This window comes from Penaeus vannamei, chromosome 33, assembly GCF_042767895.1.
Source record: "Penaeus vannamei isolate JL-2024 chromosome 33, ASM4276789v1, whole genome shotgun sequence".
Lineage (NCBI taxonomy): Eukaryota > Metazoa > Arthropoda > Malacostraca > Decapoda > Penaeidae > Penaeus > Penaeus vannamei.
In genome coordinates this window covers 4,053,912-4,068,911 of record NC_091581.1, presented here as the reverse complement: position 1 = coordinate 4,068,911, position 15,000 = coordinate 4,053,912, and the positions used below count along the sequence as shown (strand labels likewise).

Genomic DNA, 15,000 nt, shown 5'->3' with positions numbered 1-15,000 from the left:
TAATCAATAAATCAATCATTTAAAACCATATACCCACTCTTTCACTATCACAAAGAGATTTATCAATCTACTGATATTTTCATCAATCTCCACACTTCACGTAGCTTTCCAAGGCTTCCTCGCATCTCAGAACTAACTATACACCTTATAGGACGGCTTCATATGAAAACACTACATTTGACAGCACAGTGTCAACAAATAAACCAGCTTTACTTGCCTAATAACACTATTTTAGCCCTTTAAAAAATAATCAAACATATGTTCTCATGATGAACACTGAATTATCATACTATTAAAGCTACATAAATATAAAGAAAAAAGAGAAAAAGCAGGGTGCAAAAGAAAAATAAATCAGTGGCTAAATAAATATAACGAAATAAAGAGAAAAGAAGGGTCACAAAAAGGAGGAAAATTATTCAATTGGTTAACATATATTTTCCAAATCCTAAACATATCCTCCAAAACAAAAACAAACATAAAAAACAACAACCGTTTCTTTTCCTTTTCTTTAAATTCCCTGTTCAAGGTTTCTAGCATTCTATAGTCTATGCTGAACTCTCCTGTCCTGACTATGACATCCATGCTTCACACTCCTAATTGACTCACCAACCTGGGAGAATGGTGATCATAATTACTTTACAACATAAATCCCTATCCATATTGTGACATGCTAGAGAAAAACAAATTCCTCAGAATCCTGAGGAAGGAGCGGAGTGTCCCGTGGTAATGAAGCTGCCATTTGGTCCTCAGTGGACACTTGGCGTGTGCAGGCATCTGTGTCTTCGCAACGGCCATCCACAAACTCAAATATAGGATAGTCGAATCCTGGTTGTTTGGGAGTTAAAATCTGAAAAGTCAGAACGTGCTAGATATTAAACTGCTGCCTCCTACAAGTAGTTTTTAAAATAAAAAAAATGTAAGCTCTATAAATTTTGTTATTAATTACCTTAAGAGATGATATGGAGCTTGTGCAAGTAAAATAATTTATTACCATCTGGATAAAGCAAATAAAATGACAAATACAAACATTGAAAAATGGCAAAAAAGTTAAAACTGCTAAGGCAGACAAAGAAAATAACATTACAAAAGGGGACACACAGAGTCTTGTCACCACACTTTGTCAGAGTGGCTGCTCAAGTAAGCCCCTATTTTGGGCCACATGCGGGTAGTAAAGCATCCAGATTCAGCCTCATTTCTGATCAGTATACAAGATTTGTTACTAAGAAGATTTCAGGGGACCATCTCACATGGGAGGAAGGGGTGGGGTGGGGGGTCAAATGTGATTAAAAAAAAGAAAGAAAGAAAGAAAAAAAAGCTTATACCACAATTACATATTTCTCAGGCTTCTCTCATGGGGAGTGTTCCCTAACCCCACCCAAAAGCATTTTCCTAAATCTTCCACATGAAAATGATTAATTTTTAATAGTTGAAACAAATAAATGTGCTAGACATCAAAAGTCATAGAGCACTATGGTAAACTGTTGTGACAAAAAGGGTAAAGAAGATTTAAAGATTAGGATAAAATGAGTTAGATGTCACAGATTAGAAAGCCTTGTTGGATAGCATGGTAGCAAAAAGAGTAAAAAGGGGAGCAACTGAAGTAAAGCACAGGTTAGTAGAAAAAAGGAAGGGTTAAGGGGGTAGAGTGATTGAATGTAATGGAATGTATCTGAGACTAGGGAAAGAATACGGATATTGTTCAAACAGAGATGGCTGTTGGAGATATAAGAGGAGGAGAGAAAGGGGACTGAGGAAGGTGAAGTATCAGGATGAGTGTCAGGAGGAGGGCACTGTTACGACAGAAGGGATTCATATGAGCATTCCGGCGGGAGCAGTAAGGATAATGGGGAATGAAGAAGGGATGGTGCATATAGAGAAAGAGAGGATGAGGTGTATTGGGAGATTGTGGGAGGAAGGGGGATAGGGGGTAATTGAGGAGGAGGAGGAGGAGGATGGATATCAGCTAATACTCTAAATGTAGGGCGAATAGGGAGGGATTGGAGGGTGGATGAGGGAGCAGAGTGATCCCTTGGGTCATCTTTAATAAGTTTTGGATGTCTTCAAGAGTTTCTGGAGGGGAGTTGGGTGAAGAGGAATGAGAAACAAAGGTTTTCTTGTGAGGAGAAGAGGTGATAGATAGCCGACGAGCAGAGGAAGAGAAGGATGTAGGAGAGGATGTAATAGGCAAAGGTGGAGTGGAATGTTTAGGTTGTCTGGTGCGACAGGTAAAGTGAGGAGGAGGGGTAGGCATCGGGGAAGTGGTAGAAATTGGAGTATCTGGATTTAGACTGGAAAAGGATTTTGGGGAGAAGGGGAGTAGAGGTAGGATGGTTTGGGGTAGAGGAAGAGATATTAGGGGAGATGCTGAGAGGATGTAATAGGCAAAGGTGGAGTGGAATGTTTAGGATGTCTGGTGCGACAGGTAAAGTGAGGAGGAGGGGTAGGCATCGGGGAAGTGGTAGAAATTGGAGTATCTGGATTTAGACTGGAAAAGGATTTTGGGGAGAAGGGGAGTAGAGGTAGGATGGTTTGGGGTAGAGGAAGAGATATTAGGGGAGATGCTGAGACATCTTTAGAAGATTGGAGAGGAGCAGAGGAAAGGTCTGTTTTGAAATAGGTAGAGAGAGAAAAACCTCGTCACAATGCTCCCTGTCTGGCGGGAACTGCTACCTCACATTCAAACACATAGGGCAGCTCCTATAAAATACAGTATGGGAGCCACCACAACTGGCATATGTATGTGACTGAGCAGAGCAATTTGAACGGTCATGACCAGGTTGGGTACATAGAGGGCAGTGGGCAGTGGAGTAACAGTATTTGGCTGGTTGGCCAAAATACCAACATTTCTGACATTGACGAGGAAGGGATCAATATCACCGGACTAGGCAGGATAATCCACCAATATAAACTTCATGGGGGAGGTCATGTCTATGGAAGCTAATCTTAGCAATACTAGCCTCTTGGAGGAATAGTGTAGTAATGTACTGCCACTACATTATCATCAATAAGGCAGGCAAGTAGGTCATTTTTGCAGTCTGACCAGTTTTTGTTGTAGATAAGACAATCACTTGGGGAGACTGAAACAGTTCCAGTATAAATATCAAGAGAAGAGTGAGGTTTGGCAGGACTAGGTTTGCCAGTGAGGTCAGTCAGGGTACATAGTGCACGAGCTTGGGATTCAGATGTAACTGTGACACTGCACGAAGGATTGGAACAACTACAAAAGGAAACTTTGCCTACTTGTTTTTGAAGACATTATTGGAAGAGAAGGGTATTATCAGAGTAAGGGGCTGTGGGGGGGAATCACAAAGAATCAAACCTACTTGGCTGGGTCAAAGAAAATACTCAAAAGGTTTGCAGTGGTGGATGCATTTGTAGATTGAGTGGAGAATATTTGGAGAGGGTAGGAAAGGCTGCATTCTAAAGGTTGAGTAATGACCTGGGTAGTTCGGAATTGATAAGAGTTTTCAGCAAACATTAAGGATGGGGTATTAGTATCAGTGGTCAGAGCTGTGGTCAAAGGAGAGTTACTGGTCAGAAAACCTTATAGAGGTAAAAAATCTTCATTACGGGCAATGGTGAGCCCAAGAAAAATGGAGAAAAGAAATGGTCTACCCTCAGGATCCCCAAAAGGGGTAAAGGCTAAGCAACTAACCAAAGGAATACCATGCCCATGGCTCCCAGAGGTTGCTCATGACAAAAAGCCAGCCTTTCCGTCACAAACAGGGGAAATTGTATGTGGACTACCAACCCTGCGTTTATGGCCCACTTGCCAAATTTTAAACCCAAGTTTAATTCAATCCTTATAAGTTTTGAAGCCCATTGATTTTTTCTTTACTTCATTACCAACCATCAAGCACAAGAGAGGTGTTTCTAGTGTCACTGCAGGTAGAGAGAGAGAGAGAGAGAGAGAGAGAGAGAGAGAGAGAGAGAGAGGGAGAAGGAGGGAGAAGGAGGGAGACAGAGAGAGACAGAGAGAGAGAGAGAGAGAGACAGAGTGTGTGTGTGTGTGTGTGTGTGTGTGTGTGTGTGTGTGTGTGTGTGTGTGTGTGTGTGTGTGTGTGTGTGTGTGTGTGTGCGTGAGTGAGTGAGTGAGCGAGTGAGTGAGTGAGTGAGTGAGTGAGTGAGTGAGTGAGTGAGTGAGTGAGTGAGTGAGTGAGTGAGTGAGTGAGTTACCTTACCTCTGGTAATTCTTCCATCAAACGGAGAAAATCAGTTCTGGAGTGGCAATAAAAACCTAAAGTGGCTGAAGGGTCCATGCGAGAGAGGGCCATTTTGCGAGGGGAGGAGCAATGGTAGGAAGAGACGGGGAAGACTGGCTGGGTGACCATCACAGCATCTTGGCAGAGGTGAGGATCCAGGTGGATCAACGATTCTTCTATCATAGAAAAAAGAAAAAGAAAGAGGTAATAAAAAAAAGTATATACTTACATACATATACATACATACATATACATATTTCTACACACACACACACACACACACACACACACACACACACACACACACACACACACACACACACACACACACACACACACACACACACACACACACACACACACACACACACACGTATGTGTATATATATATATATGTATACATATTCATATACAAGAAGGTTTATACATTCTAATAAAATGTTTAGAGCATATTATAATTATGCATACTAATTTCCTAGATAACCAAATAAAGGAAAGATAAATAGAAGAACTGGGATTAAAATAGCAAGCATTAGAGTGCTATTGCTCCATCATAGAAATTACTTTCCTCTCTTCTGAAAATGAAACAAGGATGCAGTATCAAGAAATATTAAAAGATGAACTTGCTTTGTTTAATATTTTATGTAATGTTCTATTGATAGGACAGTGCAGTAATACATGTTTTCTGTATATACTATTCTTATACAAATTAATCTAAAAAGAAGTGATAAATCACCTTAAAAACAGAAAAACGTGGCATCAAAAAATATTGTGCAACAGAATACGCATTCTGAAAATTTACCTTGAAATCCAACGAAGTAGAGGGAGTGTTTAGGACGTCCTCCGATGATACCAATGCATAGGTCATGGGTGAACAATGCATAAAGGCAAGACTCGTATATGGGATTCAATCCTTCTCCACCTAGTCTAACAGGAACCATTATCAACACAGATCTCCAGTTATCACATTCAGGACAGGCATTAGAAGTGCCTTTTTCCGGGAGCTTTTTCACATCCTTGTGGCCAGCACTCGAATTCAAATGTTTAACCCTTTCCAAGTCTCTGAAGGATAGGTAATGATTTTCATCTAGGAGTGAAGCTGCCCCTGCATTCACGCGGGCTATGTCCCCTGCCAGGTTTTCACTGCTGAGCTTTTCATTCTGACCCTCTCTCTTTGTACCGTTCATGTGATTTTCTTGGCCATTCACTCTATTGCTATCTCTTCCAGAAGACTCCACATGCCCCCACTGGGACGACTGATCCAGGTAGTTTCTGCCTGACTTCCCCATCTGTCTCATGCGGAGTCTCCACGCTTCTGCCTCCTTCGCAGTCTGTGTGAGTTTACCCTTGTTGCACAGACATGAAGTTGAGCATAGGTCCAAAACATCCTGTATATAGACTGTAACAAAGTTGAAGCAAATTTGAGAGTACTGATTAAAATTAAAGATAAAATCAAATAATATATTTAAACATCAGTTTTAAGAGCATTCTGTATTCAAATCCACTAATGTTTATATACTCATATTTCTAAAATAACTATCAAAAGTGATAATGATAATAAAGCATTCTTACCTGCACAATCCTGAGCAACATAGATACAAATCCTCTGTAAGTCTTTGATATACTTAGAGCCCATCTCTACAGCTTCTCTGAAATTTGCAGATCTTTGGTTACATACTATTTTTCTAAGAATATCAAATATATTGAATATTTCTATAAAAGCAGCATTACAATATGCCAACTCATGCAAGTTAGTCATCAGATACTTAGGCTACCAAGCATTTTCATTTTATAATAGTTATTTGAGAATTTTATCATACATAATAAGAACATATATATTTATATGTACATTTATATATATATATATATATATATATATATATATATATATATATATATATATATATGTACATTTATATATATGTATATATACATATATGTAAGCACGCGTTTGTGTGTGTATGTTTATATATATATATATATATATATATATATATATATATATATATATATATATATATATATATATATATATATATATATATATATATATATATATATATATATATATATATATATATATATATATATATATATATTTATATATATATATTTATATATTTATATTTATATATATATATATATATATATATATATATATATATATATATATATATATATATATATATATATTATATACACATAAACATATACATATACATAGATATAGATTCATAGAAAGAAAATACTTACTTAAATATATAAGCAACAGATGCTGGCCCATACCAGTCACCAGCTTTCTTCCCTAATTTATGGCCAAAATGAACTAAGTTATGGAGTGACAGAGGGCAGTCAGGAGAAGGGGAGTCGCCCAGCCATCTCACGATGCTGCGGTGAATTTCCTCCTCTGGGCCATCCGTTATATGTTTATCATATCTCCACTCTGTTTAAAGGTTGTGGAAATTATTAACAGTGTAATTCTATAATTGTTAACTTCATGTATAAGGCACTTATCAATAATTAGACAAGAGATCTTCTCAATCATCTAATCTGAAAAAGAAAAAAAAAGAAAAAAAAAAAAAGCTCCACCTCTTGACAGAGAAGTGGAGATTTTCATAGAATTCTTGTAAAATTAATGAATAAAAAGACAGGAAATTTATCCTTTATCATGAAACTTACATCACTCATGTCTTTATTACATAAAAAATTCAAACCCCCATTTCACCCTTAAGCTTCTGGCTTACCCCGAGTTAGGAAGTGTCGGATAAGGGCATGGGCAAGCATCATCTGTCCAGAACGCAGCATACAGCCCCACCCACAGTCCGTGGTCAAAGTGGAGTTCTGAAGAGTTGGGAACTGTCGTCTGTATGTACACCAGATGAGGCTGTGGAAGTGCTTTTTGAAAGCTTCTATCCCATGCTGTTCTAGCTCTGCAATTGGTAAAATAATGTTATCAATTTGTTTTTATATGCTTTAATATTTACAAACAATACATGGCAAACTTTTCATAATATATATTCTATATTCTTTGGTATAAAAAGAATCTTACCTTCTTCAGAATTCTCCATGTCTCCAAAGCTTTTATGATACACACGTCCGAGGAGATAGACTGGAGCATCTCGAGAAAAGTTTGTTTTGAGGTTGACTGTCCATCCTGTGTGGAGAAATGAAAAATATGGCCATACATTTAAATACCTTCAAAGACATCCATAATTCACACCACAATAGTTTTCACATAATGTCAACGAGCTGATTGCCCTCTTGGCTTAATCAAATATTAAAACCATTTTCCTCGTTCTAGTCCAGGATTGGCATATTGCTTGGGTAAACTTCTTAGGGTCTAGTTCTGAAATTATTTGCATACAAACACAGACACACACACAAGCACAGTATTTCATCTCAACAAAACACATAGATTCCCTCCTTATAGGGTGATTAATTTTCCCCTTGGTATGTCTGTCTCTGACTCCCATTTCCCTCTCAGTCTCACTGGAATGGGTTGTAAGTATTCATGTTCTCTACTTTTTGTTTATACTGTTGAGACCCCTTCATCCAATAGCTTTCACATTCAGCACTGGTAAGAAAAACAAATAATAAAGAGTAATAGAAAAATATATATGTATATATCATATATAAATAAAATATACAAAGTATTTAAAAACACTCAGGTAGCTACACTTGAAAAACTCTTAATAGTACAGTGCTGAATGTGGGCATCCTTCACCTGTACACCCCTTCATGTGAGTGGTCAACTACATTACATCACTATAAATACCAATTATGTCTAAATACTTATGCCTGTATGATATATTTTGGATTTTTTTTTGTGTGTGAAAAGTTGAGAGGCTTTTTGTGATTTGAGCTCTCAAGTCATAACTCTTTGGCCCTCAAAATAAAACAATGATCACTGTGAAGTGTACAATGACATAGATAAATTATAGACATATGAACTGTGCTTTAAATATGAAATTACTATGATAATTTTCATTGATCAGAAATTAATTTTACTGCATTTGTGTATTTCTGTGAAGACCAATAAATCTTTATTTCACCACATTGATCAAGACAGTGATGTGACTTCCACATATACTTATTTTCTTTACCTTATATAATTTTCAAGCTATTTATGTGACTACCATAGTCTAGTGGCAGGCCAGTCTAATGACAATATCCAAACAATGGATATTTCAAATAATTTTTTAAGCAATCTTGTTACTTCTTATTTACCTATCTATTCTAAAGAGAGTCTTTACGCTTACCATATTTCACATTATTCCATAGGCCAATCATCTTTGTCTTGACCGATGTCTCAGTGTCAGGAGTAGATCCTGCACTCTTAGACTGCTGCTTCTCTGGCCCTGAGCTGAAGTAGGACTTGATCAAGGAGGCAGACATGGCCAGGGTATGGGATGGAGGCAAACTCCTCACCTTTGCACCACTTCCACTGTTTTTGTTGCCATCACTGGGCATACTGGTCTGCCCTCGGCCAGCCACAAGTTCAACACTAAGGGGTAAGTAAGTCTGCGCTCTATTAGTCTCATTCTTTGAAGCCCCTTCCACCGATGGGCTTTCATTTTGGCTTAAGGAATTGCCATCAAGCTGCGGGACTGGGTCTGATGGGATGAAATTAATTTGATCTTTGACTGACATGTTTACTTCTGGTGACAATTCTGGAACAGACACACTCATGCCTCCAGCTGTCCGGACAAAGAAGTGACTCGGCTTGTGGTTGGGACTCAGAGCCTTCTTTAGTTTGACTCTTGTTGGCTTTCTTCCATCATTTGTTGCAGATCCATTCATACCCTCAGCAACATATCTTGGCTTTTGTCCGCTGGGATGATTGCGTGTTTGACTAGATTCGGTACTTTCTGTACATTCTTTGGCCATGGGAATTGGCACTACTGGTTCTTCAAAGAAGCCGCCACTTGATGACGACCTCTTGTGCTGGCGATTAGGACTACCATGCCTGCTAGCTACCGATTGTATGCTCGGCAACATCCTTCATTGGCCTTGAGGTGTGGATACACCTGATGGGGAAAAATCAGAATTGATGAGTGGAAAACAATTATGTTAATCATAATAATAATATCAATTTCAAATAGGTTAAAACTAAACAAAAAATTAAAAACATATATCTTTAAAATCCCTTTGATCACTATTTCCTAAGACTTAACTTGATGTAATGCTATGATCAATAAATAATTCTGGCATATATCAACTGTATGATCACACACATATGCAGGAATATATACACATTTTCTTTTTTTCTTAAAACAAACACCAGCCACATTAGCATTAGGGCACACAGGATCTTGAAAAATCACGGATTCAGACACTGCTGGATATCCTGATTTACATAGATATAAAAAAGTAAATAAATCAAAAACAAAACTAAAACAAAAATAAATCGCAGGAGAACAAACTACCATTTGCACTTGAGTTAGTAAAGCCTGTCATCGCAAGCCAAAACATTTATGTTTGTATGAGGAACTTCACACACCCACAGCACTGGTGACAATCACAGCATTTAGTAGTGTCAAGATAAAAACTTACATGTTTACCAAGCTGCTGACTTAGGACTATTGTCTGAACTCTGTGCCCAAAGCACATACAAATGCACATCACTTGCTCCGCAGACTGACACCTTTGAGGAACACAGTGATGCATGGAAAAGAAAGGGAAAATCAACCCTCAACTAAATTCTACCAATCGTTATTTTCTAAAGAATAATTAAATCCATACTAAAAAAAAAAGGAATAAACATCTGATAAATCTCATACACAACATGTCACTTTATGGTTAAGTATTTGGTTTACACCATTCCAACAGAATTACAAAGAAAAAGAAACGGAAAGAGAGAGAGAGAAAAAAAAATCTTAACAAATTTAAATCTGGTACATTACTAGATTTAGGGTCCTTCTGTAACTGGGCCTCTTTTTAAACTATATATATATGTGTGTGTGTGTGTGTGTGTGTGTGTGTGTGTGTGTGTGTGTGTGTGTGTGTGTGTGTGTGTGTGTGTGTGTGTGTGTGTGTGTGTGTGTGTGTGTGTGTGTGTGTGTGAAGCATGAATGAGTTTAAAAAAAGAGGAGGAAACATTAAGAAGCTACTTAAGTAACCAACACAAGCTTAGTGATTGTTATCAAGGCCTCTGCCACAAAGAAAAAGCCTCAATCACTTATATAGTGGCAAAGAAGAAATTGAAAACCTCCTTGGCTATTTATCTACAAGTTAGGATCATGGAGGCCACAGTGATCAACTGACACTGCACCATTATCAAGTTTGTTATTAAATTAATGATTCCATCACAGGTCATAGCATGTTTCAAGTTGATATGGAGAGAGCACAGAAAGGTGTCTCTTAAATATTATAACCGCAATATTCAAGCTGAGTTATAGGCACATCTGCATACAGAACATGGAACTTAACTCTTCAGTGACTGGTACAACTATAGCCGCCAGTACATAATGTTATGGAACTTAACTCTTCAGTGACTGGTACAACTATAGCTGTCAGTACATAATGTTCTATGACATATATACATGTCATGACTCGCAATGGGTGGGCTGGCTATGTACAGCTTAGGCCTAGCCACAAAGTCTACTGTTGAGTAATATCACATCCCTCAAAATTTAGGCCCCATCATCATAGGGTTAAGGTACCCATACTTTTGTTCTTTGCCATCACTAGTATATGAAGACTAGGAATTCCTCAAGCCAATATGCAACACTGATTCACTCAAATTGTCTTCATATGATGTTACTTTCTGAAGGAATTTTAGTAATGGGAATAGGTTTGATAGTTACTGTCTTTCTTCCAATCAGAGATTCTTTCTTCAAATTATTTGTTATCAATTATACTTACCCCACTTCATATTTGCCATTTTCTGATAATGATAATATCAACATTAAATGTTTATAACAAATGTATACACTCATAAATAATGGCTGATGATGTCTTGAGATGATTTATTTACCTACTTAGTACCTATTTTCATAAGCATTTCCCCTCTTTTCTGCATAACAATACTCTCTATTTAGAGAGTTTTATCATAATGATACACAATATATCAGTATGTTAAGAGTTATCCATTATTTATTGTGCAATATATTTGGTCCATTTTTTTGTGCTAATTAAAGATTCGCTACAAAATAAATAATAAGAAATAAGAAGGCTTATTTCTAAAACTCTATCTCAATTCTTAAAGCCTACATTCATTATATCATTTCTGATTTTGTCAGGAATATTGAACATCATAGGTCTGATTATAAAATGTGAACATACCTTGTATAAATAAATGGACGGTAACATGGATATTGTATGCAAAGAAAAAAGCTTCTTTGCTTCAGTTTGAATAATTCTTATAGTGGGTTAATGGGGTTCAAGTGATATTGTGCTGCTCCCTCTGGTAACTGCCTAGAATAAATAGCTTTGAATTCTACTAGGAAAAGTTATATATCTGTGTGAATGTGGTATTATATCATTCAAACTTGACATATAAATGAGACAATGAACATATATCTCTTAAAATCTGAATATTGTAGCAACATTCGTCTATTCCAGTTAGCAATCTCAATCCTCAAGTTAAGATGTACCACAAGACTATAACTGTAGAGCAAAAGACATTATAGACACACACTCATGACGACATTGCAAAAGAAACATAAAATATAATTCAAAACACATGTGAACAAATATCAATTACAGTTCTGGCAACAACATCAATTCAACTTAATTTGACACTGGTAAATGGACTTTCAACACTAAGGTGTCTGTAATGTATAGTGGAGTATGAACTTGCAACAGTGGAATTAATGCATATACATTTCCAAAAGCTAAGAGATAAAATGATAATATAGCCATTAAATACAATAAAAAAAATGTCTAATAAGTGCAGCAAGATTCGCTACAGAGCAGTAGTTCTTACCCTTTTTACTTTTCCTCAGAGGTCCTTTACTAAACAGTCCCTAATATATAGGACTATATATCACCATTGAGTAAAAGAATTATCAAGAATTTCCTTTTAGCAATTATACATCAGGAATATGAAATACATGCACTACTACCCAGGTTGATAAGCACTGCATCTGAACATTAACGATTAAATGAAAATGGATAAATATGTAGAAAAAAGCACTATCATCAAACCAAACTTGTGCTCAAAAAGTGGTAAATCAACCTTTCAAAATAATATCGGGCATGATAAAGCTTATAACCTCGCCTGACCATTTAGTGTCAAATAGCGAATAATTCCCAAACTTTGTCTTGCTGGCATATAAGTGTTAAAGGTTTCTTGACCTTTGCTATAACATGAAGTGTAGTAACAGCTTGACAATGTAACACTGTCTCACTGGACTTAGTTTGTATAAACTCATCACAGGAAGTTTCAAGAAGACATGGATTGAACATGATAGATATGAATGCAAGGAAAGTCTGAAAGTATCAAAAATGTTTCTAAACATTTACCTTACAGTGGATGTGCCAACCTATACATTATTTTGTAATTCATTACAATAGGGATGCATTTGCCAGAGACTAAATCCCCAATTCCATGTCACATTTTTTTTTTTTTTTTTTTTTTCAAGAATTTTAGTTGCCTTGACTATAGGTTCTTTCCCAGCACTACCCAAGGGGGGCTCCACTTCCCCGCAAATACTTCACTTCACTGTCTTCACTTTGGTATGCATGGCAAGACAGAGCTGAAGCCTGAGGGCACCGAGTGGGTTAAGGCTGTGAGCAGCATTATTGTTCATGTGTGCAGATTATTTCTTGAACTACCAAATGCAACTTTTTGTCCTCTATAAGCATGTCATCTTTAATTTGCTCTATCTTAGTATGTCCGTACCATACGGGGTAATTCTTTACAGTCCCCACCTCCAAGTCAAAAAATTTATTCATCAGTCTAAGTTGCCATGACTGGGCATGCCTGACTGCCCAGACTGGAAACATTATGGTGCACACGCAGCTGGATGTAATCTTTTCTGTTTTCTGTTTGTCCTCTACAAGAATATCATCTTCAATTTGCCCTAACTTAGTGCATCCATACCACAAACTGGGCTCAATTTCAACACTAGCCCGAGTCATTGTCTAGTTAAACCAGCCATGGGCTAGCATAATGCACTACTTAGCCCAGTGGACTAGTAAAAAGTAGACAATCACAGATGATTAAACAGGTTTCACTCCAAGAAAAGAGTGGACCTGGAACTTGTTAGAGTAAGATCTTACTATGAATTCATTGATAATCTCTTACTTTAATTCAACAAGCCAGTGTTTGATAACTCTTGTATTAAAGTCAATATTGGAGCTCATAAAACTTGCTGCAGGCTAGTAAAAAAATAATATTACTAGCCAGGTGGGCTAGTTAAAAAAGACTTAAGCACGAGGCCTGCATAAACATTAATCCCATGAATATTAACCTAATTCTTTTTCTACTTTGGCATTAAAACTTTTTTTTCTTAGTAATCCATCTTTGCAATTATTATATTTTAAAAATCATTCAAAGTGTAATATATGTAAATCTGTAATTGTTTTTCATTGAAAATGACCAACTCAGGAAAAAAGTCAAAAGTATTGGTAAATTGTTTACAAAATGAGTGCACCCTTTAGAAACTAAGTACCTATTACTTCAGCCAACAATCTTGGGGACAATCATGGGAATCCATAAACATCACAGTATGAACCATAATCCTTCCTAACCCTAACCAGACATTGTACTTCCCAACTAAGAGATCTGCCTCAGACCCAATTGTCATATACTTGGTCTCCATGCTGCTCAGACTAGAAATCTTACACGCGTGGGCAAGTTATTTTCAAGAGTCGGAAATTGTGCATTTAAATTTTCAGTTTGTCCAAAGATCCACGCTTGAGCCATTCCATGGTGTGCAGTAAACAAGTACTTTGACTACTTTGCGCATGCAACAATAAGAAAGGGAGAACTGCACAGTAAAAAAAAAGAAAAGACTGCAACCAGCTGCATGCATGCTATGAAGTTTCCAGTCTGGAATGCAGCATTTGTCATGACCTGTTTTCATTATTTTTGACATTATTCTTTGCCTCTAGAGATTATTTTATGTATCAGTGAGTATACTTTTTCCCTTTTATACGAGTATCACTATATTTTCCCCATCTTAATGCAGTACTTACATAAAAGTATACCAAATCATAATCTACATTCTACACAAATTTCTTCATATTTGCTTGGTAAGGAAATGTCACAGGTGTAAAATGTATGAACCTATTCTAATTTTCTTTTGCAAGAGTAATGGTGTTGCTACTCACTAGACCAATGGTTCCCAACCTTTTTCATTTTGTGGCCCCCGACCAATATGTAATAATGTCCATTGCCCCTTCAGTGTCGGTCATCTTTTCAGATTCAGTTATTACTTGTTATAACTAGTGTAATGGGGTCAGTAGCTACAGGGCAAGAACACTTTAGAGAAAGATTCCAATTTATATGCAGGTAAAGTTTAATTGTTGAATTTGGTGTCATAATTTACATATTGTTCCACGGCTCCTAGAAAGTACCCTTTGGGCCCCCTGGAGGTCATGGCCCCAAGGTTGGGAACCCACTATACTATGGTACACTAATCTATCTATCTGGTTAGTTCATTGAAAAACAATATGCAGATTCATACATATATATATAGTACCATGCATTACATTCCCTTAATTTTATGTTTCTTGCCATATTCTTAAGTAATATGTTTGATGCAGACCACTAACAGATTCTAAGCACAAGAAATGACTGCAGAAAAGCAAGGCCAATAGTGAAAGCAAATAATCACTTCCAATAAAGTCA

General features: G+C 36.8%; 1 protein-coding gene across 4 annotated transcripts in view; it reads right to left on the bottom strand.

Moving 5' to 3' along the window:
- The window catches only part of Atg4b (Autophagy-related 4b), a 20,392-nt gene that overhangs the window by 3,474 nt on the left and 1,918 nt on the right, over nucleotides 1-15,000 (bottom strand). For 3 of the 4 annotated variants that reach the window (XM_070145401.1, XM_070145400.1, XM_070145398.1), the window contains exons 2-9: nucleotides 8,462-9,229; nucleotides 7,252-7,356; nucleotides 6,947-7,132; nucleotides 6,456-6,645; nucleotides 5,775-5,851; nucleotides 5,005-5,601; nucleotides 4,182-4,378; nucleotides 1-847 (exon numbers count right to left, since the gene is read on the bottom strand). The exon at nucleotides 1-847 is cut by the window's left edge and continues 3,474 nt beyond it. In XM_070145401.1, the coding sequence (XP_070001502.1) occupies nucleotides 671-847; nucleotides 4,182-4,378; nucleotides 5,005-5,601; nucleotides 5,775-5,851; nucleotides 6,456-6,645; nucleotides 6,947-7,132; nucleotides 7,252-7,356; nucleotides 8,462-9,200 (2,268 nt within the window). In that variant the 5' untranslated portion in view covers nucleotides 9,201-9,229 and the 3' untranslated portion in view covers nucleotides 1-670. Of the gene's footprint in view, nucleotides 848-4,181; nucleotides 4,379-5,004; nucleotides 5,602-5,774; nucleotides 5,852-6,455; nucleotides 6,646-6,946; nucleotides 7,133-7,251; nucleotides 7,357-8,461; nucleotides 9,230-9,755; nucleotides 9,847-15,000 lie in introns of all 4 variants that reach the window. The other variant, XM_070145399.1, reaches the window with a different exon arrangement.